The sequence below is a fragment of the Typopeltis vanoorti genome, chromosome 6 (assembly GCF_054136105.1).
Source record: "Typopeltis vanoorti isolate ZY-2024b chromosome 6, IOZ_Tvanoo_1.0, whole genome shotgun sequence".
Taxonomy (NCBI): Eukaryota; Metazoa; Arthropoda; class Arachnida; order Uropygi; family Thelyphonidae; genus Typopeltis; species Typopeltis vanoorti.
Window position 1 is genome coordinate 128353918 of NC_143554.1, and position 27264 is coordinate 128381181.

At 37.3% G+C, this 27264-nt stretch overlaps 1 protein-coding gene across 2 annotated transcripts in view; it reads right to left on the minus strand.

Moving 5' to 3' along the window:
* Window positions 1-27264, minus strand: part of LOC150105929 (Fanconi anemia group E protein-like) — a 145104-nt gene that overhangs the window by 113372 nt on the left and 4468 nt on the right. For both annotated transcript variants that reach the window (XM_090393693.1, XM_090393692.1), the window contains exon 2: window positions 9356-9766. In XM_090393693.1, the coding sequence (XP_090249819.1) occupies window positions 9356-9760 (405 nt within the window). In that variant the 5' untranslated portion in view covers window positions 9761-9766. The remainder of the gene's footprint in view (window positions 1-9355; window positions 9767-27264) is intronic.

A 27264-nucleotide genomic window follows, 5' to 3' on the forward strand; every position in this document is an offset into this window, starting at 1 on the left:
GTTGTAGTCTTCATAATTTATCAAAATGAATGCTGATGGCCATGTAACATTAAAGGAAATTATGTGCTATGAATAATATGCAGTTTATTCTTAGTTTTATTTTTTCTTTTAATCTTACACTCACATATCAATTCCAATGGCCTATTAAGGCCAAGCACGCTGGCTGTAATAAACCAAATTTCATTAGGACATGAGAAGCCTCCAGTTTCAACTAAGAGTGATTTACTTAGCCATACATGAAAATGTCCCTCAAGGGTTCACTTTAGTGGGTACAGGTGGTGAATCCAAGTTACCTGATGCTGGACCATGCTTTATTTCATGTAAGATATATCTGTTATATTATCTGTAGACTCCCTACTCTTCTTTCATTCTTTCCTTCCTTCTTTCTTGCTTCTCCCCCCCCCCTCAGTCATTCCTATTTTACTTTTCTTCATCTCTTGCAGTTTGTTTAGCCTTATACTTAGTAGGTTAAACAAACACAGAAGGCAATGGCAAACTACTTCTATATTTTGCTAAAAAAAATCTTATGAACAGAGGTTTAAGTTATTGTGATATAGTGCTGGAAGATGGGACACCCAGGTTGGAAGGCGCTGAAATGACTACTGGAGAAGAGCAGAGAGGGACTTCCAATGAAGTCAACAAGAATGATGAAGCTGGATCAAAGCTTTCTGGAAGTTCAACTTCTGATAGAATTAATCTCAGAAGAAGACTCCTCCACTTTACTGATTTACATAAAATAGAAATGTAGAATGTAAGAAGTATGTATCAAGGAAAACTGGAACTAATGAAGAAAGAAATGAAAAGAACTTGAATCAAGATATTAGAGATCAATGAAATGAGATGGACAGGAATAGGTCACTTTGATACCAATGATCTCATGATGTATTACTCTGGACATGAAAACTTTCGAAGAAATGGAGTAGCATTCATAGCAAGAGAATACAGAAAATACATTTTAGGTTACAACCCAGTGTCTGATAGAATAATTCTAATCAGAATAAAGGCAAACCCAGTGAATGTTACACTCATAGAGGTGTATGCACCCACTACAGATTCAAGTGAAGATGAGGTAAAAGAATTTTATAGCAGTCTACAACAAGTAGCATACAGTACTGATAAAACAGACTTTTTGATAGGTGATTGGAATGCAAAAGTTGGTGAAAAAGAAGAATGAGACATCACTGGAAAATTTGGTTTAGGACTGAGGAATGAAGCAGGAGAAAGGATGTTGGAGTTTTTTAGTTGAGAACAGTTTCTTTATTGCAAACATTTGCTTCAAACAATAAGAGAAGATTGTACACGTGGACTTCACCTAATGGAGAATACAGAAATCAGATTATATTGTTGCCAGCAGTAGGTGGAAGATTGCCATCCAAGCAGCTAAAACACTACCTGGTGCAGACTGTGGGACAGATCATGAATTATTAATAGCTGAAGTTAAACTGAAATTAAGGGATAAGAAGAAACAAAAGGATAGTATCAGATTTGATTTGGATCCTATAAAGGAAACATTTAAAGTAGAAGTTGGTAAGAAATTAAAATGTTTGGAGAAGACAGGAAGAGAATTAGCAGAACTGTGGGAAGAAATAAAATGTACAGTCAGAGAAGCAGAAAAGAATACTCTTAATAAAGCAACAAGAAACAAAGATTGTAAAGGGTTGTCAGAAGAAGCTATTCAAATATCAGAGGAAAGAAGAAAAATGAAACTTCAGAGAAACAAAGAAAGGGTTAGACAACTGAGGGCAGATTTCCAAAGACAGGCTAGGAAAGATGAGAGAAAACATCTAAACAAAAGGTGCAAAGAAACTGAAGAAAGCAATATTATGGGTAGAACAAGAGATCTGCTTCGAAAAATAAATGATGTTACAGGGGGGTTTTTCCCCAGATTAGGAGTTGTAAAAAGTAATTCAGGTAAATGTCTGATGGAAGAAGCAGTGAAAAAAAAAAAAAGAGATGGAAAGAGTATGCAGAGGATTTGTACAAGAAAGATCATACTATTGAAGGAGAATTTGAAAGAAGAGAATATGTTGAGGAACCCATGATAATGAAATGTGAAGTGATATCAGCAATGGAACAACTGCCAAAAATAAAAGCTCCAGGAGCTGACGGTGTGTCAGTGGAATTATTGAGAACAGTTGGGGATGAAGTAGCGAATATATTGACTGAAATTTGTCAACAGGTTTGGAAGGAAATATACTGGCTAGAGATCGGAAAACATCAGTATTCATCCCAATCCTTCCCCCCCAAAAAAATGCCAGAGATTGTAATAATTATAGAACCATTGCTTTAATTTCACATGCAAGTAAAATTATGCTGAAAGGGATCCTACAAAGGTTGGAGCCATATGTGATTCGAGAAATGCTACGAGAAAAGGCAGGCAGAGGAGAGGTAGAGGAACTAGAGACCAAATAGCAAACATGAGATAGATTATGGAAGGAACAAGACAATTTCAGAAGGAAGTATTAATAGGGGTGCTTAAGGGTCAAAGCTGTATAACTGAGAGGAGACCTCCACATAGCCTTTAAAGGAATGCGGAGAACCGATCAGGGCTTCTGACCTAATGTCCAATCCTCACCTTCTCGTGGTGCACCCTGTTGGGTATCTACTTTGATACTGAACGAACGAGGATGGGCTGGCAATTTGGGATTTAGCCAACCAAATTGTATTCTTATTGGTTAAACCAAAATAAAAAATGATGGTAAAACATGACGAAATTTCATACCGGCTGGGGCGTCGCCCTGTTAAACAAGGCCCCCGCTGTTTTCGCCAGGGAACCAGGGTGAACAGCGAAACGTCAGGTACTGGAACAAATCTGAAAACAAACCCCAACTCAACATCACCAGAGTTAAAGATCAGTACTATCAACGTAAGAAGCCTGAATGGCAAAGAAATGGAACTAGCTGAGGAATTAGATAAGTACCAGATCGACATAATAGGGGTGACTGAAACAAAAAGACCAAAACTGGTGAGATCTTTCTGAGCAATAAATACAAAATGTTATATTCAGGAAATGACAATCAAGGAAAAGAAGGAGTAGCCATGGTACTCAACACAAAATACGAGGCTAATCTTCTTGAATGGCAGTCAGTCTCAAGTAGAGTAATGTGGGCAAACATGAGAATGGGGAACTGGACAATGAGACTTATTTGTGCCTATGGCCCCACAGAAGGTTCTACCAAGGTAGAAGTGGAGGAATTTTTTGAGGCTTGAGAAAAAGCAACTGACACAATGAAAAAGGAAAAGTTGCTCCTTGTTGGGGATCTAAATAGCAGAGTAGGAAATGACTGTGAGACATACAAAAATATTTTGAGAAAATTTGGAGAAAGAGCAAAGCTAATAATAATGGCAAATATCTGTTGGATTTCTGCTCAGGACATGAACTGGTTATTACTAACACCATGTTCCAACATAAAAATGTGCACAAATTCACATGGAGAGAAGAGGCTAGGAATAACAAAAGTCTCATTGACTATGTTATTGTTGATAGTGATGTTTTCTCCCTGGTGCGGGACACCAGAGTGTACAGAGGATTTGAAATTGGAAGTGATCACTATTTAGTCTTGAGCAGGATAAAATTGAATTTCATATTGAAAAGAATAACATCTAAGAAAGTTTTAAAGCGAATAAAAGTTGAGAAGCTCTCAGATGTGAACTGTAGACTAAAATACAGAAAGATTATTGAAAAGAAAATGAAAGAATTTGAGAACAGGAATCAAACCTTGGAGATTCAGTGGCAAACTCTGAAGAAAACATTGATTCTGCCAGAGAGGCATGTGGTGAGGTTGTGTGCAAGGATAAAAAAAATCAGAACTCCCTGGTGGACACAGGAAATTAAAGAGGCAGTGAAGGAAAAGAAGAAAGCATATCAAAAGTTCCTGGCAAATAAGTCAGCTTTTACTCTTACAGAATACAGAGACAAATGTAAGAAAGCTAAACAGTGTGTAAAACTAGCTAAACAAAAGTCATGGGAGGACTTTGGCAAGAATATAGAAAATAAATATCAAGAAGGTGGCAAAATATTCTGGAGGTTGTTGAAGAAGCTGAATGGAGGAATGAGTGCTGTAAAAGGAGTTAGAGATGATAAAGGTGACATGAAAAGGGTAGAAAAAGATATCCTTGAAGTATGGAGTAATTACTTTGAAAAACTGCTAAATGAAACAAGCAGTGATGACAGCACAGTGATAAAAAACACTGACCAGGCATGCAGTCAGGAATACATATCCATACTTGAAGTAGAAAAAGCAATCAAAGGCTTGAAATGTGGAAAGGCAGCAGGAGTAGATGATATTCAACCAGAAATGCTGAAGTATGGTGGTATAGAAGTCTTACGGCTGCACTGCATAGTTCAGAAAGCCTGGACAGAGGGACGAATTCCCAATGATTGGAGTAGAGCTCTCATAGTGCCCATATATAAAAAGGGAAATAAAACTGAATGTGAGAATTACAGAGGTATTTCCCTACTGAGTGTTCCTGGCAAGATCTATGCAAGTATACTTGAGAAATGGTTGAGAAGAATTGTGGAAGAAAAGCTTGGTGAAGAACAAGCTGGATTCAGGCCAAATAGAGGCTGTCAGTATCAGATCTTCACTTTACGACAAATAGTCGAGAAAGCATGGGAATATAACAAAGATCTGTATTTAAGTTTTGTCGATTTGGAAAAGGCATATGACAAGGTGCCAAGAGAGAAGCTATTCAATACGCTGCAGTTATATGGTGTCAATGGGACATTATATCAAGCAATACTTAGTCTTTATTTGAGTTGTAAATCAGCAGTTAGAATTGAAGGAAGTACAGGAAGATGGTTTAATGTTAAATCTGGTGGGAGACAAGGATGTACATTATCCCCTCTGTTATTCATTATCTATATGGATCACATTATGAAGGAATGTGGTATTAAACCTGATATCAAAATTGGAGATGTTAATGTCAGCTCTTTGCTTTATGCGGATGATGTTATACTTCTAAATAAATCCGCTACAAGTCTGCAAGATTCTCCGACTAAATTGAATAGCTGTTGTAATAAATATGGTATGAAGGTCAGCAATAAAAAGACAAAGACAATGAAAATAGGCAGAATCATTGAAAATGTCAACTGTGTTGTGAATGGAGAACCTGTGGAACAAGTAAAACATTTCAGCTACTTAGGCACGATTTTTACTGAAGATGGTAAATTAAATATAGAAATAGACAATAGAATCAGCAAAGCTGGTATGGTGGGAAATCAATTGAATAAATTCATATGGAATAAGAAAGAAATTAGTCGGAACACTAAATTAGCTGTATACAAGACAGTGTTCAAACCAGTTTTAACTTATGGATCTGAGAGCTGGGTCAGAAGTAAAACACTTGACCAAAGACTAGAGACCGCAGATATGAGAGTCCTGAGAAAGATTAGAGGCTTCAACAGATGGCATCAATGGCAATATCATATTAAAAATGAGGATATTAGAAAAGAACTTGACATTGTCAGCATCCAGGAATGCGTTAGCAGAGCTAATCTCAGGTGGTATGATCACTTAAATAGAATGGGAGAGGAAAGATTAGCAAAACAAGTGTTCTCTGCCAGGTTAGCAGCAAAACGAACCAGAGGAAGACCAAGATGTAGGTGGATTGATACGGTACAAAGTGCCTTAGATGATAGAAATATAAGATCTGATAATGTTGGAGTCTTGACAAGTAACAGACTGATTTGAGGAAAATTGTAGATAGGAAGTTAGTAATGATGTAATTTTTTCATGTAATACTGTCATATCCTGTACACCCCTTGAGGGTACATGGCAGGAATTTGATGATGATGATGATGATATATGGGTACTATGAGAGCTCTACATCAGTCGTTGGGAATTCATCCCTCTGTCTAGGCTTCCTGGACTATGCAGTGCAGCCACTGTAAGACTCTTATACCACCATGCTTCAACATTTCTGGTCGAATATCATCTACTTCAGCTGCCTTTCCACATTTCAAGCCTTTGATGGCTTTTTCTACTTCAAGTATAGATACGTATTCTGGACTGTATGCCTGTTGAGTGTTTTTTTACCACTACACTATCACTGCTTCTTTCATTTAGTAATTTTTTTGAAGTAGTTTTCATGTCACCTTTATCATCTCTAACTCCTTTTACAGCACTCTTTCCTCCATTTCTTGAGGGTACATGGCAGGAATTTGATGATGATGATGATGTATTAATTTGTTTTATTGATTATAAGAAAGCTTTTGATTGTGTGAATCACAACAGACTGTAGATTGTAATGAGATTAATGGGAATACCTGAACATCTAATTATCCTGATAAGAGAGCTGTATGACAACCAAGAAGCTTCAGTAAAAACAGTCTTTGGAGAAACAGTGTTCCAGTTGAAAAAGGGGTGCAGCAGAGTAGTATACTGTTGCCTTACTTTTTTTAATACAGAGTGGCCATAAAATAACTTTCCCTCTTTGAAGGCATCTGTAGCTAAAACCAATAAATGGAATGAGACCAAATTTTATATCGAGACTTTTGTAGGGATGGGGAGATGACTTCCGTGAAAAAAGATTTAGTATCAAAAGTCACCAATAGGGGAAATTTTGGTGCTGGTGTTGCCAAAAACAAGCGGATAATTACACTAAAGGCAGATAAAATGAAATAATAACATTTTGATGGTGTAAATGCAGCCGCATCACTCGTTCCAGCTGGATATGTGGCACGTTACAATGATAATAAAAAAAATAATAATTGAACTAAAACAACAACTTGTGAAAGAGACAGAAATTAATGTAGTGATTGAACTCACAGGAAATAATGTTCTATTCATCAGAATGGTCCCCTGGACCACATTCACGATTTTCAATGTGCTGACCTTTCTTGTGTACAACAAATTGCATCCAGTGTGCAACATGTTCTACAGCTGAGCGTAAGGAGTCGAATTGGATGTTCATAACAGCCCATTTTATATTCTTTTTCAAGACATGCAAGTTGGGAACACCACCAACATACACAATGGATTTAAAATACCCCCATAGCCAAAAGTCACATGGAGTGGTGACTGGGGATCGAGGCGGCCGTGCCATCGGAAAGAACTGACTGATAACCCTCTCATTACTGAAATGCTAGCGTAAAAGGCACTGTACCGAACGTTCAATGTGTGGCCATGCTCCATCCTGCATAAAAATTATGGAGTCCAAACATTGTCTTTGCTGCAATGCAGGAATGACAAAATTTTCTAGCATTCATCGATAAATCTCTCCAGTAATGGAGCAGGTTACAGGACCTGTAGGGGTAATATGCTCAAAAAAGTATAGTCCTATTATGAAATCGGCTGTGAAGCCACACCACACGGTTACTTTTGGAGAATGCAGTGGTACTTGCTGGATCATTTGGGAATATTCAGATGCCCAAATCTGCAGTTGTGAGTGTTGACCTACCCATTCAGATAAAAATGAGCCTCATCACCCCACAATATTCTCAAAGGCCAGTCATTGTTGACTATGCGCTTATCATAATCTGCAGTAGTTAGTGCTTGCACATGACTGAACTTATACGGATAGAAGTGAAGCATTTTCCAGACTGTACCATAAGCCATATCAAGTTTGTGAGCTATGGCACGAGCGCTTGGACCAGTACTGGTCCCTGTGTCGTCGAACACCACAGTAGCAACATCTGTTACTGTCTCTTCTTGCACTGCTTTCCGTCATTTGCCAGGTCTAACTTCTAGTGATCCAGTTTCTTCAAACTTCTTAATCATAGCTCTCAGTGCTACAGCTGACATAGGACTTGTTTGCAGGTTATGAAGCCTTCTAAATTCCCGAAGGGCCTCTACGGCATTGCACTGTTTAAGGTAAAACAACTTAACAAGTGAAGCACGCATATTGAGCACAATTCGTGAGTCATTCGAATAACTGCCTGAACGTTCACAATCCCTTTTTAAGTGGAATTGGTGACGCTGCTGTCACGTATGCACAGTAAAATTTGCATAATCCTTTTTACCTGCGTTTACTGCAAATATTTGACTGCTTTCAGCTGCGTAGCGCCAAAATTCCCCCTATCTGCGACTTTTGGTACTAAATCTTTTTTTTTGCAGAATTCACCTCCCCATGCCTTTGAAAGTCCCAATATAAAATCTGGTCTCATTCCGTGTATTAGTTTTAGCTACAGATACCTCCAAAGAGGGAAAGTTAATTTATGGCCACCCTATATTTATAGTGAATATGTTATGAGAATGGCTGATTTAGACAAAGATCTCGCTGGAATTAAGATTGGCAGTATGAAAATAAATGGCACGATCCTCATAGCAGAAACTAAGATCTGGAGCAGTTGACTGTATGGTAAGATGGAAAATAACATAGCTGGGCTTAATTTAAAACATCAGCAAAACAAAAGTGATGGCTTCTGGCAATTTAAATAAATTTATAATAGAGGGAGATAAAATAGAAATTGTTGAAAGTTATGATTTACTGGGGTCCAGAATCAGAAATGATAGTAAATGTGAAGATGAAATTAAAAGGATAGTCATGGGAAAAAAAGAGATGTGTTAAACCTGGCAAAAATTATGAAAGATGGAACTGTCAAAGCAATGTATTTTCAGTAGTTATGTTTGAATGTGAAAGCTGGATTATTAAGAAGAAAGACAGAAAGCGAATGGATTCATTTGAATTATGGGTGTGGAGAAGACTATTAAGAATCTCATGGACTGCGAGAATGACCAATAAGAAAGATTTAGAGAATATAAAGACAGAATGCTCCTTGGAGGCGATGATTGCTAAACAGAAGTTGATGTACTTTGGACATATTATGCAAGCTGATGAATATGTTGAGGAAGATTGAAGAATGAGAAGAGGAAGACCACAAACAAGCTGGATGGACAATGATAAGAGGCTGAGTAAGATGGAGAGTCTTTGTTCACAAGCTCACCAAAAGTCAAAAATGATTGGATAGCACATAACAACAACAGATGGAAATGGCCTAATAAAAAGTTACAGGATCTGAACTATAAATGTCCTTCCTTCCTTTCATAGTTACATTGGTGATGAGGATTCATTCTAATGAATTGAACAACAACTAGCATGTTAGAGTAATATTATTACTTCAATTTAATGCATATTTTGGTTTATATTAAACCTAATATTACTCTAACATAGTAGTTGTTTCCACAATTTATTAGAATGAATAGTATAAATGTCCTTCCTGAGCATGACATTTGGAACAATCACTGAGCCATAGATGTTCATTTCAAATTAATAAATAAATTTCAAATTAATTAGATAATGACAAAATTATTTTAATTATGTATTACTAAAAAATTAACTATAGCTAAAAAGAATCTTTTAAAATATTTTGATAATAAAAGCCAACTCCAAAAACATTACATATTCTACCTACCTCAAATTCAGTAACTGGAAGATTTTTAATATCATTTTGGCAGTCTGGAAAAGTTGCAATCTTTATTTTCTTAAGCTCTGGCTCATCTTCTACAGAATTCTTATGTTTTTTAAGACTCTTGCTAGTCTTTTCTACTCTACAGTCATCAGCATGCTCAGTAAGACTATCTAGTATTATCAGATCAGGTGAATCGATGTTACTTTTCTGCTTGGGTACAAGTGACACAAATGATATATTTTCTGCTTCTTCACTACTGTCAGAACTGATAGTAAACTTAGGTCCGTGTGTTTTTAATTGTTCTTTCCATGGATTGTCATGGTCATCATATTTACTCAGCAAGTTCTTTAGTTTTTCAAGTAATTCTTTACTTTCCTCAGAGAACATGTGCATACCTCTCCAGGCCATGACTATCTAGAATATAAAAGAAACTGTAAAATAAAAATTGTCAAACTCCCTTGCAGTGGAACCCATTCAATGAAATAAATTAAACTGCAAGCATTAAACAAAGTATTTCTTCATTCAAAGCTTATTAAAAATCAAAGCTATTACTTTGATTTTCAATGAATTTCTTTGATATTGCAATGCTAAAATTCTATTACCCTACCAAAAGTAATGTCTCAGGGATTCAATAGATGAACTGTTGGGCAACATATTATATATAACACATCCATGTGTTACTAACATTTGTTTACGACCTCCACTGTATGAGATAACCAAAGTCTAGTACCTCTGGTCATCTTATCTCACACACATATGAAAGAGAAATTGTGTGTGTACATGCCCTCCCTCAATGAGTCTTTGGACTCCCTGGAGGTGTCATGTAATAATAATAATAATAATAATATATATATATATATATATATATATATATTTTTTAGGGGTGCTTAAGGGTCAAAGCTGTATAACTGAGAGGAGACCTCCACATAGCCTTTAAAGGAATGCGGAGAACCGACCAGGGCTTCTGACCTAATGTCCAATCCTCACCTTCTCGTGGTGCACCCTGTTGGGTATCTACTTTGATACTGAACGAACGAGGATGGGCTGGCAATTTGGGATTTAGCCGACCAAATTGTATTCTTATTGGTTAAACCAAAATAAAAAATGATGGTACAACATGACAAAAAAAAAAAAAAAAAAAAATTTTTTTTTTTCCCCCTCATTTAATAACAAAATTATTTAAGATTTCAATACTGAATATGAGTTAGCTTGTTTGTCTTTTTTTTGGTGTTAGGGCACATGAACAACTATGGCCATAATATACAGAGTCCATATTTAAAATGGCAAGAAAAGTTTTAAGAACAAAATATCAGTTTTGTAAATAAAAGTGCATAATGATAAAATTATATTTATACCAGTAGATTAATAATGATTCTAAATAAAATTATACATGTTAATATGTAAATATTTAAAAACCGATGACAGATTACATGAATCAGATAAAAATCAGTGAAATCGATTAAAACATGACAGATAACAAACAGAAATGTATTACTTCCACATAACACATCACCATCTCTCAACAGGTAGAAACGTATGAGATGACTATGGCCAATGTAGAGCTAAGCAAGAACAACTTCCTCTTTATCATCAGGATATTTATTCAGCTGGCCTGGTTAGCATGTCGGCAGCTGCAGGTTGAAATCCCACCATGCAAATATCTTTAGGTGGGAGATGAATTTCATCACCCAATGTGAGATCACTATCCTGTAACTATAAACATACTGGAGGTCTGCAGTTATTGTCAATCACTCGATTCTATGATTTTGGCATTGGGATAATAATTTTCGTCTGATCTGCTTGTAATTAGTGTTAAGGACAGGCAAATGATGGTAAGGAAATTGCTTATTTAGTTGCAGTCTCATTTTCCTTGAATCCAAGGCATGTAAGCATCCAGTTGAAGCATCCTTATTTGGTATGGTAGAACAAATGTCAGATCCAAGAGTGAAAGTAATAAATGGGTGGTATATCAGATCTCTTAGTGCTGAAGTACTGAGGGGAGATAATGCACCTTTGGTAATGCTTCAATATTATGTAATTTAATTTAATTTTGATTTGATTTTTATGGTGCAAAGACAAAGGCCATGTTGTGCCAGAACATAAGTTACAGCAGTACATATGGTAAACAGTAAGACAATCACAAAAATCCATGCCCTTGGCAGGATTCAAACCTGCGGCCTCTTGGCTGGAGAGCAGATATGCTAACTACTCAGCAACCAGGCCAGCTATAATTTAATGAAAGCTGTGTAGCATGCAATTCAGCAGTATAAATGCTAGACTCTAGCAGATCTGATCAGATTTATGTTCTCTGGCATCAGGAGGAAAAAACACTAGTTCATTCACTCACTGAAAAGACTACGACTAAGTGATATTTGAAATGCACCAGTTGCAGTTCTCATAAATATACTTTAATGGTCGGAATGATCCAACCATTAAAGTATATTTACCTCCTGCAGATACACAGACTTCAGGGCCATAATTGAGTCTTAATTGGATAACAGCTCAGTATAGCACAGCAACACTAGTATGAACATATCACCAGGAGTTTTAAGAAATGTGCAAGAGTTAGGTATGTTTTTGACCTGGTAATTTAATGAATTGTGAAGTCGAATCCTTAAGGAGGAAAAAAAGACAAAATGGTGCCAATGTACAAGAATGGTTCTAATACATATTTCCAATTATAGACCTGCCTGTATATCTACAGCTGTGATTAAGGTATTGGAGAGACTGGTCATATATAGAATACAGGACTGGAGTACACAGTGTATTTTATGATAAAGTGATGAATGTGTTGGATAAAGAAGACCTATATACAGTGATATTTTTAGACTTTGCAAAAGTTTCTGATAGACAGGCACATCAAAACCTGTATTGGTTATGAGGAGACAGGATGCAAACTACAGTTTCATAGAAGGGGGGGGGGGGAATACTAACAGACATTGAAGCTGTTGAAAAGTATTTTGAAGTATTTAAAACTTATTATTATTTTGTCAAAAGTTTAATTTTTTATTCATCTATTAAATCCTGTTGGACTGCACCATTGCAAGTTTAAAACTATTAAATCCTGTGCCTACTGCAAAAAGTTTGCGAATAGTATCAGATTTCTATACTGAAATCTAAGTACACAAGTAAGATTCTAGATACATGTAATTTGCCATCTATTCTCAAAATTCAATGTTAACTTCAACGATAATTAAGTAAATTGAGTCTTCACCTCTCTATATATAAAAAATGAAAGACTTTAATCATATTAAAATATATTTTTTTAAAAATATTGTCAGACTTGATAAAATCTTTAATTCAAACACCGTCTAGCATTCCTCCTTCAATGTCTGCTAGAAAAATCTCACCAAAACATTTCTTCTTTCTACTTTCATCTTCAAGATTCGCAATCTTTTCCTCTTCCTGTATGAAGGATTTCCAAGGAAACATGATCAAATACTTAAAAATCAACTCGATGCATCTTCTGAAACAGATGTTATCAGATGTTATATCATTACTGCACTAATAGAATCTTTAATATCTGATAAACATTTCTCTTTTTATATGAGAAACTTCCTTTATCAAGTTCCAAAGTTCCTATAAATTTCTTCCACAACTGTTATTGCAGTTACTCTTGTAACATAACAGCTAAATTACTTTCAAAACATCTTTCTTTCTGAAAGACCACTACTACCGAAACTTTTTTTCTCGCTTATTCCAAAATCTCTTCCATATCACTACTTACCTGTATCTCTCTCTCTGTCAACATTCACAGGTCTATCCAGCTGATCACTAGTTACTGTGTTCTTTTCATTCTTGCATGCTCTAGCATGCAAGATGAAAAGAATATTGTTTGTTATCCACTTTACACCAAATTGTTTTCTTCACTTGCGGTATAAAATTCTTTGAGTGCCATCTCCTATCAGAGATCGGTGACACCTCGGCAAATTTTGAGCACTCTTCAGTCACTTTGAACAGTCCCTAAGAGCTCATGACAGTCCATTGTCTGCCAGCCAAGATTTTCTTCATCTTCCTTGTCCTCTTCTTACATTTATCTTCCCTTTTAAAATCGACTGAAGTATATAAATAAATATTTTCTTCACAAATTCCCAGGCACTGATGATATCTCACCCTTCTAATTCCTCCATCCACGGAACTGCCTCAAGCTGATATCTAAGACTATTATAATCACCTGCTTTAATTCAACATACAGTTGTACTTTCTCTTTGATATCCTGCATGCCTATTCATCAAGTCAAAACCACATAGTCACTCTAACTGGGGGGGGGGCAAAGATGCCATCTCAGTTATAATGAGATCTTGTGATGCTATGACCAAATCTAAAACACTTGAATCTTATGTTCCTTCTACCACATATTGTCTAAGACATTTGTCCCTCAAGAATTCCAGAAATTCCATTTCATTGCTACTATTACCTGCAGTTTCCTCTTACCAATTTATATTGCTGTAGTTAGAATCTCCCATAATAATCATAACACTCTCCAAACTAAACTGCCTAAACATCTGCTCTTCACCTTTATGCTCCCTGACTTATAGCAACATCTCACTAAATGCCCAGTCCTGTCCACCTCTATCTCACACCATATGCTTTCAAAACCATTAGTGACACTGCCTTCCAAATTCTCCACTCTGAGAGGATATAAGACATTACTTATAAGCAGTACTCCACCACAGTGTCTGCCCTTCCTATCCCATTGAAAAATGCATACTCTGCTACTTATATTCCTGTCAGTATATCATCTTCTGTCACCCATGTCTCAGAGATCCCAATAATCTTTGGACAGGCTGATACTATCAACACCACCAATTCATCTCCTTTATTCCAGATACTCCTGGCATTAGTATAAAGAATCAAGGCATTGTCACTGTTTATATGCTCACCAGCTTCCCTCACTATCTCTCTATCCGACTTCCTATTATAACAGCATTGTAAATTCTGCTATTTCCATATTTCATTTGCCATCTTTGCTAAAAACTGTGCATGAATAGATGAAATATTTTACTTCAGAATGCAGTTTGAAGTTTTCTGTGTTCCTGCCTATTTTCACAATTTTAGTCTTTTTATGGCTAATTTTCATACCAAATCTGTTACAGCTGTTATTCAATTTACTTGTTGCTGGATTTGTTGAATGATATGTCATCTGCACAAAGCAAAGAGCTATGTTTGATATGTCCAATTCTAAAATCAGGTTTAATGCCATTTTTCTTTCATAATGCAATCCATATAAATAAGAGTGGAGATAATATGCACCCTTGTCTTTTACCTAATTTTACATCATGCCATCTTCCTGTATTTCCTTGAATTCTAACTGCTGGCATACAACTTAATATAAGTGTAGTATTTTGAAAACCATTTCTCTGAGCACCTTTTCATATACCTTTTCCAGATCTACAAAACTTAAGCACAGGTCCTTGTTATATTCCCATGATTTCTCGACTATTTGTCAACCTCTATTTGACCTGAACCCAGGTTGTTGTTCTCCAAGTTTCTTTTGCAAAATTTTTCTTAGCCTCTTCTCAAGTATGATTGTATAAATCTTATCTGGAACACTAGTAGAGAAATTCCTCTGTTATTCACACATTCAATTTTATTCCTCTCTTTACAGATGGGACTTTCAACCTCCTGAATAATGGAGTGTGACCATTACAAAACTTTTATACCTCCATATTTGAGCATTTCTGACCATGTATCATATAGTCCAGTTGCCTTTCCACATTTCAGGCTTTTGATAGCTTTTTCTACCTCAAGTATTGATATGTACTCCTGTTTCTTTCTTTTATGGTTATACACTGATCAACATCCACTGCATAGAAATTATGGAGACAAACCCCATGTTACAGCAATTCCTTTACTTAACACAAAGATAAAATAACTTTCAATGTTTTGACCTTTGTATCAAAGTCATCATCAGGAATAAACACACAGCAATCCCTCGATTAAGGCATCTCCGATTAGTGTGTTGTTTTTGCTCTATACACAAATGCAATTAATGCGCCTCTAAAATTTGATTAGTATGCCTATATACATCTTAAAAATAAATGTTAGAGATTTTTAAAATTTTTTATCTATACATTTTTATGGCTATTTTAAAAAATTACTCATCAGGATGAAATAATATAGTTACCGATTTAAAACGTTTTACAGTTATTTTTTAATGGCATACTACACTATTTCCATGTACACTATGTTCCAAATCTACTGCTAAAATTTGTTGTCTGCTAATTACATAGCATTTTGCTGATTATATCTCATGCCTCTTTGCTATTTTTTTTTATTTTTATTTTAAAGTATTTTCACAACCTTTAATAATGAGTAAAAGAATCAGTGAGCAAAAAAGTGGAAGTGTGAAAAAGACTCAAAAAGTAATCTCATTGGAAGAAAAAACTTGAAATAATAAAGAAAATGAACAAAGTGAGTCCAGAGCAAAGATACAAGAACACAAACTGGGTGGATCAACTATAAGAGCAATTTTAAGCAAAGCTGCTGAATACAAATAGAAAGGTAAGGATGCTTCAAGTTCATCATGCATGCAGACAACTTGAAATCAAAGTATTATAATGATTGAATTAGAGAGACTTCTTTCTACAGGGATTGAAGATTGCAACCAAAAACAGATCCAAATAAGCACTGACCTTATTAAATCAAAAGCATTAAGTCTCTTTGCAACCTTGAAAGAAAGGGCTATCAATGATGGAAAAGAAGAATTCCACGCTAGTGCTGGGTGGTTTGGGTGTTTCAAAAAGAGAACTGGCCTACATAATGTTCAAATCACAGGTGAAGTTGCAGACAAGGAGGTGACTGCAAATTATCCAGAGATTTTGAAGAAAATTGTGGAAGAAGGGGTTATTGTGACCAACAAATATTGTCAATGAAACCAGCCTTTTATGGAAGCAAATGCCTTCCAAGACTTTTCTGGCTGAATCAGAGAAATCTCAGCCAGAAAAGTTGTTGCTTTTCTTGCATGTTGCTAGCAGTAATGAAATTACTGCTAGCAACATGCAAGCCATTTGGAAGCACACTCTTCCACATTGTGCAAATTATTTTAGAGGCTTTTCAAATGAGATGGATAATGTTGTTGAGGAAATTGTCAACATCAGGCATGAACTTGGTTTTGATGACTTTGACAATGATAACGTCCAAGAGTTAATTAAATCTCATTCTGAGGAATTGAATGATTCCAAACTGCTAAATTTAGATGCACAGCGGGAAGATCCTGAAGAACACGAAGAAAATTTAACCACTAACAGTCAGCCAAAAGAGATCATAGAAACAATTTGAAAATATTTTTCTTAAAATTGAAGTTTTTAAGCAGCAATGCTTAGAGGCTGACTCTGATGAAGAGAGAAGCAGTAAAATTCGCAAAACAGTAGAAAAGGCAATAGGGCCATACCGTCAGTTGTATAAACAAAAGGAAACAGAATTATTCAAATTAAGTGGATATTGAATCCAACATTATTTCAAAGCCGAATAGAGAAACTACATGAGTTTCATGCCGAATATAGATAGAAACTATAAAAGTTACGGCAGATCCAAGCGTAAACAAACCTTTCATGACAGGGGAAACTCATAGTAAAGGTGGGTAAAGCTCTGATCACTATCCTTAGTATTTTTCCATAATGTAAAACACATCTCCTAGGAGATGTATGATGTTATACATTATGGGAGGGAGGTCACTATCCAGACCGGTTTGGACCTTTTTGTTGATTTAACAATTTTAACTTTCTGGTAAAGTAGTCACACGAGATGTACTAACCATGCTGGGATGATTGGTTTCTACATAGCATTTCAACTTACTTGGTAGCATGCACTCTGGTGCCAAAACTGTCATACACAGTACACACTGCAGCCTCCCTTCACCAGTGACTTCTGTCGACGTAAAACCAAAGTCCAAATAACTGTCATCATATTTTCGATATTTACGCTTCTTCACACTCTTGCCACTATTTGACAGTGTGCCCTCTTTATTTTCTCTCTCACAGTGCTTATTACTGTTTAGTAAAAACCGATCCATTTTTAAAAATACATACGAGAAGAAATACTTCAAAAACTTCACTTGACTAAATCACAACAATATTCAGTTGACACAATCTCCGAAAACTAATTCAACACTAAGACCGCGCAAAACCAACAGCTATTTATATACGAACACAAAGTACTGAGAAAGTTCGAGAAACTAGTAAAACAATCAAGAAACTTAATTATTGTAGAGCACCATCTAGTAACCTTTTGTAGAGGCTTCTGCAAACAGTTATTACTAAGTGAGTTACTGGTTTGCACCAGGTCTGCTAGATGGCGCGTTGAATTGAAAATGGAAATAAAATTATGAAAATTTTGTAATCGTGGCCCCCCCCCTGTGAGGAAGCCGTGGCTCCCCAGGGCACACATTTTGGGAACCACTGGTTTAGGAGATAAGTGGCAGATTATTCTCTCTACCTTTCTTACACAGTGATGAGGATGTCTAAAATGGTTAGGTCTGTGGAGTACTCCACGTGAGATTAGACTTAAAAGTTATAATCTTGCAGTACAAAAATTGATTATAGGTGGAAGATATGGAATGAATTATAATGAATTTCTATAGAATAGATTAAGAGGAAATTTTTCACTTCAGGAAAGGAAGGGTAAGAACTAGGTGTATACCTTTAAAAAATGAATGAAAGTGTAGTTAGCAGAGATGCGAGTACTGAATTTGTTTTCTTAGCAGTGATGAAAGGAATGGATTACAGATGGTTCTTCTAGTGATGGTCTCCAGTCCTTGTCCACCATTTGAAATATTTCTTGTATATCCACCATATGATAATTTCCTCTCAACAGCTCAAATATCTTAATCATCTTCATCTTCTATCTACCAAATTACACATACTACATGCCTTCAACTTATCCATATGACTAACAGTCCACTGTCCAAAAGTCATTTTATCAACTGCCTTCATAACCTCTGCAAAGTCCCTTCATTCAGTGGCAGTAGCTGTGCAAAATCAGGGAAACTAGAGCTTTTAGGGAGGGAAGCTGTCAAATGGGTACACAGATAGCAGTGAGCCAGTTGAGCGTAAGAATGAGCATAAAATGCCTCAACTAGTAATACTGATAAAAAAAAACAGAATTAGTATAAAGTGTCAGGACAGCAGTGGGCCTAAGGGGCTTCTGCACTTTATGTACACTAATGCCAGGAGCATCTGGAACAAGGGTGAGGAGTTTTACGCATTGGTTAGTTCATCCTGGTCAAAAATTATTAGCATTGGTGACATATAGTGGGACAGAATGTACAGGGTATAGTGTGTTCAGGGAAGATAGAAGAAAAAGAATGGAGTGAGGAGAATTATTGATGGCATCCAATGAACTATTCAGCTGCAGGAAAGTGAAAATAGCATATTTGAATCCATCTGGTGTGAGACAGTGGAAAGTAGAAAACAAAAAATATACAGTTGGATGCTTCTATAGACAAGGAGAAGTAAAGGATGATGGGAATAGTATGCATCAACAAGTAAGCTCAGTGAGTGGCAGATGGGGAATTATTATAGGGATGGAAACTATGTTCCAATGTATGTTCCTATCTATGGGAACATAGATTGGAAGGAGAACAGGACATATGGGAGAAAGGAAATGGAATATATGCAGTTCCTAAAGAATAATTACCTGAGGCAGCATGTGATGGAATGCACTTGGAATATGAGTGCTAGAACTAGTAATTGCATCAGAAAATTTGTGCATAACCAATATGACCATATTTCCACCAACTGGTGAGAGTGATCACATGGTCTTGACCTGGTAGGTGGCTAAACGTGTGGAATTTTCTGTTAAGACAGGAGTATATGTGGAATTACAGGACTGGTAAGTATGACAAGCTTAGGAGATTGCTTTCATCATACCATGGCATGTAAAACTGCAAGGTTGGATGTTGATAATGCATGGGAGGTTATGGCAGACTGCATACCTAGAGTCAGAAGAGTAAATCAAGTGGGAGTTAAATGGATGAATATCATCATCAAGCTACAAAAAAAGAAAAAAAAATGTGGAGGAGGGAATTCAAAGAGAAAGATGATCAGCAGGCACATTTTGCCATTCTTACCACACCAGTTACCAGAAGGGTAACTAGTGTGGTAAGAAAGGCAAAAGCAGAATATAAAAGGAAATTAGCAGTGCAGTCCAAAAATAATCCCAAAGAGTTCTTTTGGTATGTTGCAAGTAAAAGGAGGAATGTTTATGGAAGAATGATTTTAATGAACGGCAATGGTAGGCAGGTTACTGATTCATTTGCCACTTGGATAGTGGCAAATGAATCAGGCAAATCAGTAGAATTATTAAGTGAACACTTTGAGAAGTATATCAACCAGGTGGAGATATTGTAATAATGAGACACACAAAGAGTTATATGGAAACCGAGATAAATGAACTGGAAGTGCACCTTAATGTGAATTCTGCTATGGGATCAGATGGTATACCAGCAGTTTTATGAGCGGGTGCTAGGAAATTGGCCGCCTTTGACCATGCAATTTAATCTGGCTTAGCTCTGTGTTAGTCCCAAAGGGATGGGTCCATTGCATAAAGGAAATGCCAAAACTGATGTAGCAAATTACTGACCGACCAGTATATCAAGAGTCATTATCAAGGTACTGGAGAAGTTGAAGAAAAAATACAGGAATGGATAAAGGGAATGGGATTCTGTATGGGGAGCAACATTGTTTTGTGCAGGGTAGGTCATGCCTCAGTAACTTGCTCACATTTTATAATACAGTGACAGCTCAGTTGGATAAAGGATGGGTTTAAAGTATTGCTGGACTTTTGCAAAAGCTTTTAACAGGATACCAGATGGAATTATAATCAATAAATTGCAGCATATAGGGATGGATATAAAGTTGAATTAAATGGATGGTTGATTGAAAAAAGGCCTGTATCTAGCAGCATACCATAAGGCCCCAATTTAGGCCACTACTATTTAATTTGTAAATTAACAATATAGGAGAGGAGCTGAGTGGAACTATTCAGTTGTTTGCCGGTAATGCAAAACTGGGTAGAGCAGTAGTTAACATGAAGGATGATTTGAATAGACAGGCAGTCTGGGCAAAGGAGAATGGATGTCAGTTTAGTGTGGCAAAATGTAAGGTTATGCATTTTGGGGTGAAAAGATTACCAACTATGCACTACATTGATGGAACTGTACTCCAAGAAATTGACGAAGCCAGGGATTTTGGGGTGTTAGCAGACAGGGAGTTGAAGTTTAGAAGGCATATTGCAAAAGTTGCTAAAGCAGTTCATCAGATTACTTGGCTACTGAAGAATACCTAATAAGCAGAGACAAGCAGGTTCCTCTTGATAAGACCTCATCTTGACTACTGCATGCAGATCTGGTCACCTGGATTTCTTGGAGATGAGGAGGAGAGGATCCAAGGGCAAGTGACCAAGATGGTAGTAGGTCTATGGAATGAACCTTATGACGACAAGTTGAAGATTTGTGGGTTACAGAAATTGGTTGACAGGTGGAAAAGGAGTGATATGACTGAAACAAAATTAATACAGAGGAAAATTTTCAGAACAGGTCTGCTGGTGGGAGAACTAAGGGTCACCCTTGGAAACTGAACAAAAGTGTAGTTAGAAGGGTTGTAAGGACTAGATTGTTTTCTTTTTTTGCTTGGATAGTGGCAAATGACTGGAATAGGTTGCAAGAGTCTGTTGTGGATGCCATGACTGTGAATGAGTTGAAAGCAAAGTATGATAGTTAACTGCACGAATGTTGGATAGTGCTTGGCATGATGTTGACAGCTTTTCTCAATGAGTCTAAGGATTCCATGAAGCAGAGTACTTGCCAAGAAATTAGATTTTTATCTAATTCTTTACCCAAGCATATACAAAGTTTGCACATGCAGTATCCTCTCAACTAGGCATTGTATGTACTGACTTGTGACTACACATCAACTGTCTTGGTATCCCATAATCTAAAGACAGTTTCTTTCAAATGTATATTGCTATGCATTATGAGACGGTCATTACCCAGACTGGTTTTGACCTTTGTATGAATCACCAGAAGTTGAGTAATCCTTCAGGCCACTCAATGTTAGAGTGATCTGAACTCATCAACTTTTTTAATTAATGATCATTTAATTTAATTAAATAATCATTAAGAATGATCATTTTAACTCATTAACTCTCTATCACTCGGTGGTGGTTCCACTCAGTGAACAGGCAAACCCTACCACTGAGGAGAATGTCATCCTCCAGGAGAAAAGCATCCACCAAAGGGCTTGATAAAAGCCAAATCAGTAGAAACTATACCATAGACATCTATGGTATAGCTTCTGCTGAATGAGACCACTTCTAAACCACATTATTAAAATACTCTGGATCAGGAATAGTTCTTGAAAGTAAATCATATTTTCCAAGAAGTTACATTTCTTTTTACTTCTTTACCTAAGAGTATGAAAACACTGTGTGTAAAGTATCTTTCCAATAACTAGGCTGCTTATATATATATATATATATAGACTGTTGACACACCATCTTGGTATCCCATAATGTAAAGCAGGCGTGGCCAACTTCATTCTATATGAGGGTCAATATATGATGAGTGGTAGTGTCACGGGCCGCACACTTTTAGAAAGAACTTAAATATAAAAATAAGCTCTGCATTTTTTTCAAGGCAACAGTTATATGTATTGAATTACTATATTTATTAAATCAGTTTACTACTGAGAGAACAATATAAAATACTTGATTGGTTTAAATAAGTTGTTAAATTAAATTTGTCCGTGCGGTTAGCCTAGTGGCTTTGCGCTTCGCAACCATATGCCTGGGGAAGGAGTGTCCTAGGTTCGATTCCCGTCTACGACATGAGGAGCTTAAGGATCTTCCTCAGCCATAGCCAAGTTAGCCGGTCTTGGGCGTGGGCAGCAGGGTTTTTTCCGCCAGTTTATCTGGGGTTTTTCATCCCGAAAGCAGGCAAACCGGCCCCGTGAACCCACAGGTTACAGTCATAAATACTTACGGCAAGGAAGGCAACGGGAAACCACCTTGCTCATAATCATCTCTCCCTAGAATGGTAGCATATAGCTACCCTCCCGCAGCCGTATGGCAGATGGGAACCAGAAGAAGAAATTAAATTTAATTACATATTTCTGTTTTTTTTACATGTAACACAACTTAATGAGAACACTGTGGGCATTCATTTGTGGCAACAAGTTCATCAAAATCGATTTTCAACGATGATGACGATATTCGTAACAAATCCTGAAGGTGGTCATCAGTCAGTCGGCTTCTTTGTGACGATTTAACTGCCCTTCGTACCAGTTTCCAAAAGTAAATGACTATCTCCACCCTTCACTGGAAAAAGGGGTCACTTTGAAGGTCACGCACTCCAACTGAATGGTGTTATGCTGCTCTGAAATGTCGCATTTCATTGGGTTGTTAAATAATGTCAGTTGTGGCCGCATGTCACTGAAATAAGAAAATTGCTTACTGAATTGCTCCAAAAGTTGGTCTAACATTGGCACAGAAAACTTGAAGTCAATGTCATGGCTCTCCTCCATCAACTCCCTGCAGGAAGGGAAATGTACCAAGTTTCCTCTGATTAGGATGAATTTAAAAGCCTTCAGTCGACTTATGAACCTATCTAGGTGTCCAACTAAATCTGAGATTATTTGGTTACGTCCCTATAACTTCACATTGATTTCATTCATGTGGTGTGTGATGTCTGTTAGAAAGGCGAGTAAGAGCTGTTAAAATGAGGATCACATAGTTTTTACTATTACTATTACTATTATTACGGGCAACTTCAGGGAGTCATTAGACTCATCGAGGGAGGCCCCAAATCATATTCATCACAACTATTTGACATTCATACAGTATCTATCATACCTCGCCTTAAACTCATTCACTGTCACAGCATCCACCACAGACTCAGGGAGCGCATTCCACTCATTCACTACTCTAAAAGTAAAGAACCCAGCTCTAACACCTTTACTAACCACACTTTTGCCCAGTTTCCATGGATGTCCCCTAGTCCTCCCACAACCAGCCCTGTTCTCAAAAATATCTTCTAAATTAATTTTATAGAAACCCTTCAGTAATTTGAATGTCTCAATCATATCTCCCCTCCTCCGCCTATCAACCAATTTTTGCAACCCACAAATCCTCAACCTGTTCTCATACGGTTCATTCCACAGACCTGCTATCATCTTGGTCACTCGCCTCTGGATCCTCTCCACCTCCTCCCCATCAAGAAGAAACCTAGGTGACCAAATCTGAGCACAGTAGTCTAGATGGGGTCTTATCAAGGTTGGATAGAGAGGAACAATAACCTGCTTGTCTCTGCTTGTCAACGTATTCTTCAGCAACCAAGTGATTTGATGAGCTGTGTTGGTCACTTTTGCAATGTGTCCCCTAAATTTCAATTCCTTATCTACCAACACTCCTAAATCTCGTGCCTCATCAATTTCCTGGAGCAGGGTTCCACCAATGCAGTAAACTGCCGCCAATCTTTTCACCCCAAAATGCATAACCTTACATTTTGCCACATTAAACTAACATCCATTCTCCTTAGCCCAGACCTCCAATCTATCCAAATCATCCTGCAAAATTTTGACGTCATCTGCATTCACTATTGCCCTATCCAACTTCGCATCATCCGCAAACAAATGAACTGTTCCTCTCAGATCATTTCCTATATCATTTATGAACAAATTAAACAGCAGTGGTCCAAGAACAGATCCTTGTGGCACACCACTAGTCACAGGCCGTCTTGTGGACTATACTCCCGAGTAAACCACTCTCTGATATCTCTCCGTCAACCACCCTCCTATCCATCTCACCAACCCTATGTCCATTCCCATATGCTGCAATTTACTGATTAGAATTCCATGTGGAATCCTGTCAAAGGCCTTGGCAAGGTCCAGTAGAATCACCGTAAACCCATTACCCTTATCCAGTTCAGCCGTCACTGTGTTATAATACGTGAGCAAGTTACTGAGGCATGACCTACCCTTCACAAAACCATGCTGTCCCCGATACAGTATCCCATTTTCTTCTATCCAATCTTGTATTTTCCTCTTGACTATTTTCTCTAAGACCTTGACAATGATTCCTGATATGCTAATCGGTCGGTAATTTACAACAGCAGTCTTGGAACCACCTTTATGCAGTGGAACTATTTTCCCCTCTTTCCACCCGCTCGGAACTAACCCAGACCCGAGACTCAAATTAAACAAAATGGTCAAGGGTACTGACAATTCTTTAGCTACTTCTCGTACAACACGAGCTGGTATACCATCCAATCCCACAGATGTATTGACATTGAGGTTATGCAATAGACTACTCACCTCCACTTCATTAACCACAATTCCCGTATAATCTACTGGTTTATTCGTTTCTGCAATGTCACCACCTGGATGATATACTTTTGCAAAGTGCTCACTCAGTAACTCAACTATCTCAACTGATTCAGTTACCTCCCTACCATCGGCATTCTTTAAAATCAATCTGCCATGTACATTTTTCCTTTTACTTGCTAGATATCTAAAAAACTGTTTAGGATTCTCTTTAGCCTGCATGGCCAATGTTCTTTCGTAATCCTTTTTTGCTTTTCTTACCACACTCGTCACCCTTCTGGCCTGCACTTTATACCGTTCATGTGCCTGCCGGTCACCCTTCTCCTTAAATTCCCTCCATAGTTGTTTCTTTTTTGCAACTCAAGCTTAATGGTGTTATTCATCCATTTAACCCCTACTTGATTTATTATTCGGACTCTAGGTATACAGTCAGCCATTGCTTCATGCAAGCACTTCTTAACTACCTCCCATGCACTATCAACTTCTAGTCCTTGCAGTTGTACATGCCATGGCACTGAACCAATCAAACTCCTAAGCTTGTCATACTTTCCAGCCCAATAATTCCACATGTACCCTGTCTTAATTGAAAATTCTACACCTTTAGCCACCTCCCAAGTTAAGACCCTATGATCACTCTCACCGATTGGTGGCAATGTGGTCATATTTGTTACAGCCAAATCCTCAGATGTAATTACTAGGTCAAGCACTCTCTGACCCCTAGTATTTTCCATTACATGCTGTCGCAGATAGTTATCCCTTAATAACCGCATAAAATCCAGTTCCTTCCTCCCGTGTGTCCTCTCCTCACTCCAATGAATGCGACCATAGTTGAAATCTCCCATAATAATCACCCTCCTTCCACCCATTTCTTCTATTTGCTTGTGCATACTGTCACCACCATCTTTTCCATCACCTGGTCTATAGCAGCACCCAATTGTATATTTAGTTCTGCTAGTCACAATCTCACACCAAATGGCCTCAAATGTGCTCTTTTCTCTATCCTGCAATTCAACTTCTATTCTCCTTGGCTGGAGCTCATCAGCTATCATCAACAATACTCCTCCCCCCATTTTATTCTCTCTGTCATTCCTGAACACACTATACCCATCACATTCAATCCCACTAGTTATATCATCTACAGTCAGCCATGTTTCACTAATACCTATAACCTGTGGTCTGGAAGTGCCAACCATGGCCAAAAACTCTTCCTTCTTGTTCCTAATACTCCTAGTATTAGTGTACATGAATTTAAGACCCCCATTAGCCCCAACCCTACCTTGATGCCTTATATTAACTATCCCACTCAGATTTTTGTCCTTATTTGCTCTGGCATATTATATTCATTCTTACATTCAACTGCCTCCATAAGGACTGTATCTCTACTCCCCCCCCCTAACAAATCTAGTTTCCCTGAATTTGCACATCCACTACATTCAGCAACACTTTCTCAAGTCTTCTTACACCGTAACCATTCAAATGCAAGCCATCCATCTTATATAGATCCTTTCGCCCATCAAACTCACTCCACACATCCACAAATTCCACACCACTCGTCATACATAACCCACGCATAAAGTCATTTGCAATTATAGCCCTCCTTTTAAACATTTCACTGTCATACCGTGGCAAAAGACTAATCATTCTAACTCTCTTACTCTTTTCTTTTGCTACCTCAAACAATTCATTCAGGTCTTCTATCATTTCCATTTTATCTCCTTTCAAATCATTCATACCTGCCACAACAATCATTTCTTTCACCCTTTCCTTTTGCTCTCTAATAGACGCAGTTACGTCCTTTATGGTCGCACCAGGTTGGTACGATTTTGTCAAATCCTCTACTAACACACCTCGTACTAATGAGTCTCCATACAGCACTCTATCCTTCATTTTGTTCATGTTCACATTCATACGTCTATTTTTCCTGTCATACCTTTTATTATTGGTTGGTTCATTCAGTCTACTTTTGTTCATGCACTCTAGCTGCTGTTTTGCTCTTTGTATCGCACTATTCAACAACGCGATCTCACTCAATGCATCTATCTCATCTTTTTTGTTCTCTGAGAAACCATTTATACTATCATTCACACTTTCTACATTCACACTCTCACAATTTTCATGTTACAACCTTGCCGTTTCTTTTCATATCCCTATTTCCTTCATTCTGAAGGTTGACAAAAATATCACACTCACGATCCGAAATACACTTCAATTCCGCATTCTCCCTACATTTTCTACACACATTCAATCCTTTATTATCATCTAACCACACTCCGACCGCACTCCGCAAAGCGTACATTTCACAGCTAGTACACTGACTCATTTCTTTTATGCTACCGTTCTTTGATAACGATGGCGAACCTTCATTACTAGCCACCATTTTCCTTCACATAGGTGCCATACTTATCTGTAACGTGTTTTGTCAAATTATACGTTATAACACACCAAAAATAGGCGCACTAAAATACGCAAGGCAAACAAAACAAAACTACACAATATTAAGTAATTTGTATCGATAACTGAAAATGATACTTATCTTATCTGGAGCTTGCACGAACACTACACATTACGAATTCATCTAGCGGCGACTTCCCAACA